Source organism: Orycteropus afer, unplaced genomic scaffold, assembly GCF_000298275.1.
Source record: "Orycteropus afer afer isolate SDZICR_OR568_19922 unplaced genomic scaffold, OryAfe1.0 scaffold00739, whole genome shotgun sequence".
NCBI lineage: Eukaryota > Metazoa > Chordata > Mammalia > Tubulidentata > Orycteropodidae > Orycteropus > Orycteropus afer.
This window is the reverse complement of record NW_006922326.1, coordinates 851,051-852,988: the sequence shown is the minus strand read 5'-3', so window position 1 is coordinate 852,988 and position 1,938 is coordinate 851,051. Positions and strand designations below refer to the sequence as shown.

The window sequence follows — 1,938 nt, the reverse complement described above, 5'->3', positions numbered from 1 at the left end:
GAAGGAAGGTTGGGCAATCTACTCCCATAGAGATACTGCCTCGGAAACCTAAGGAGGGGTCACTGTGAGTGGGTCCGACTCGACAGCAGTGTGTTTGGTTTTGGTTTGAGTACTATGCTCTTTTAAGAATTATATTCACATTCAATCAAAGTCACAAGAGCAACTCAAAAGATTAGGTAAGAACCTTAGAGGGCAGCCAGGTTAAGCTAACGGAGGAGGAACAACTCAGAAAAGGGTGAGAAAGATTGCGCAACTTGAAGAATGTAGACAATGTTACTGAATTACAGGTCGGAATGGCTGAACTGGTGTATGTCTTGCTGTATATGTTCTCAACAGCTATAAAAAAAATTCTAAAAATAGCCTAGGTACCTAAAAACACAAATTATATACAATGTAACAATAGCTATTTGTTTTATGTTATTCAGAAGGAAGACAGGTTATAGCCTTCAAAGCCCAATACAGTCACTAAAAAGTATGTAACATCTTGTGCATTAAGAAACTTTGTAGCAATTTCAGAGTGAGTTAAATAGGTACCATGAGTCCCGACACAACAAAAAGGAACCTTTGAAAATGAAAACAATCCAAGTTTAATTACAGTAATGCTGTCCAGGGTAGCTTATATTTCATAACTTGTTAAAGGCCTCATGGTAGAGTCTAACTTTTAACTAGGCTTTACTGTGATGTTTTTACAGACTCTCAAATACGCAAAATATACCCAGTCAACATAACTTCTCTCAAGTTCTAAGGGTGTACCAATTAAGACTTTCACAAAATGCTCTCCCAATAACCCTTTGCAGCAAGTATAGCCGAATTTTCAACTCTATCTTTCCTTCACACATAATCGGTAAACTAGGTATGTGCAGCACTGTTTCTGTTTCCCAAGAAATCTAGCAGATGCCTTCTCACAAGGTTTCAGTATCTATTTGTACTACGTACGAATCCTCATAAAATTCAGTTCATCACACAAAAAGAAAAGTTAAAATGACTTGCCAGTAATCAAGCAATTCAGGACTCCCAAGTTATTCTTACCTATATTAATTGTGGCTTGTCTGCTGATGACCTCGTGTGACAGTGGTGTCAACTTGGTAACATCCTGTAATGAAACATTGTATTTCTTATTTTAAAGCACTACACATAAAACAAAACAAGGCTTTTCCATTGCCATCTATAGCTCATCACCATCTGTACAGCTCTCTATCACTTCTAAGACGCTTTTCCCATACAATCTTGTACTCTGATGGCTGAGAATCCCTAAGGCCCCTAATCATTACAAAGGACAACACGACACCTCCACTCTACAAAAGATCTGGAGACCCGAGGCCCCCAACTTTGGGAGCTTTAGCACTTAACACAGTATAGACTTCCCTTCTCAGACCTCCACAGGTCAAAGCTTTAATGACATTTCACACCGTGACTTCAGGAGCTCGAGGTCCCACAAGCGCACACATCCACACCCAGCTCGCAGGCTGCAAGTGGCGGCACGAGTTCGGCCGAGGGCGCCGGGATCCGGGGCTCCCTCCTCACCCAGGCTCCCTAAAGCCTGGCACTGACTCGCCCTAGGGCTTCCCTGGAGACATGATCGTCCCCATTCCCAAGATCACTGCCTGTCCACCCAAAGCGAAACCTCACCAAGGTGGTGAGATCCTGACGAGAAAGATGGGGCTGCCCTAGTGTCACTCCAGCCTCTCCCCCCGCCATCTTGCCCAGAGAGGAAGGAAGTTGTCTCGGCTGCCGCCTGACAGCACGTAGGCCCTCTTGTGGCGTGCTGGGAATTAGAGACGGGAAGACAGACGAGGGCCCAACCCTAGGGAAGGCGGATGGCCTGTGCAGCAGATGCCTAACTGCTTGGCATTCCTTCCGCTTAGGTTCATTCAGTGCCTGTAGGCTTACTAGGAAACACGATTCAAAGTTTCGGGATCTCCTAATCGCTGACGTGTT

General features: G+C 44.4%; 1 protein-coding gene across 1 annotated transcript in view; it reads right to left on the bottom strand.

Annotated features, from left to right (window-relative positions):
- EIF2S3 (eukaryotic translation initiation factor 2 subunit gamma) overlaps window positions 1–1,698 on the bottom strand; it is a 36,188-nt gene extending 34,490 nt beyond the window's left edge. Inside the window, exons 1-2 of the mRNA XM_007957375.1 lie at window positions 1,630–1,698; window positions 1,030–1,093 (exon numbers count right to left, since the gene is read on the bottom strand). Of these exons, the coding sequence (XP_007955566.1) occupies window positions 1,030–1,093; window positions 1,630–1,698 (133 nt within the window). The remainder of the gene's footprint in view (window positions 1–1,029; window positions 1,094–1,629) is intronic.
- Between the last annotated feature and the right edge of the window lie 240 nt (window positions 1,699–1,938).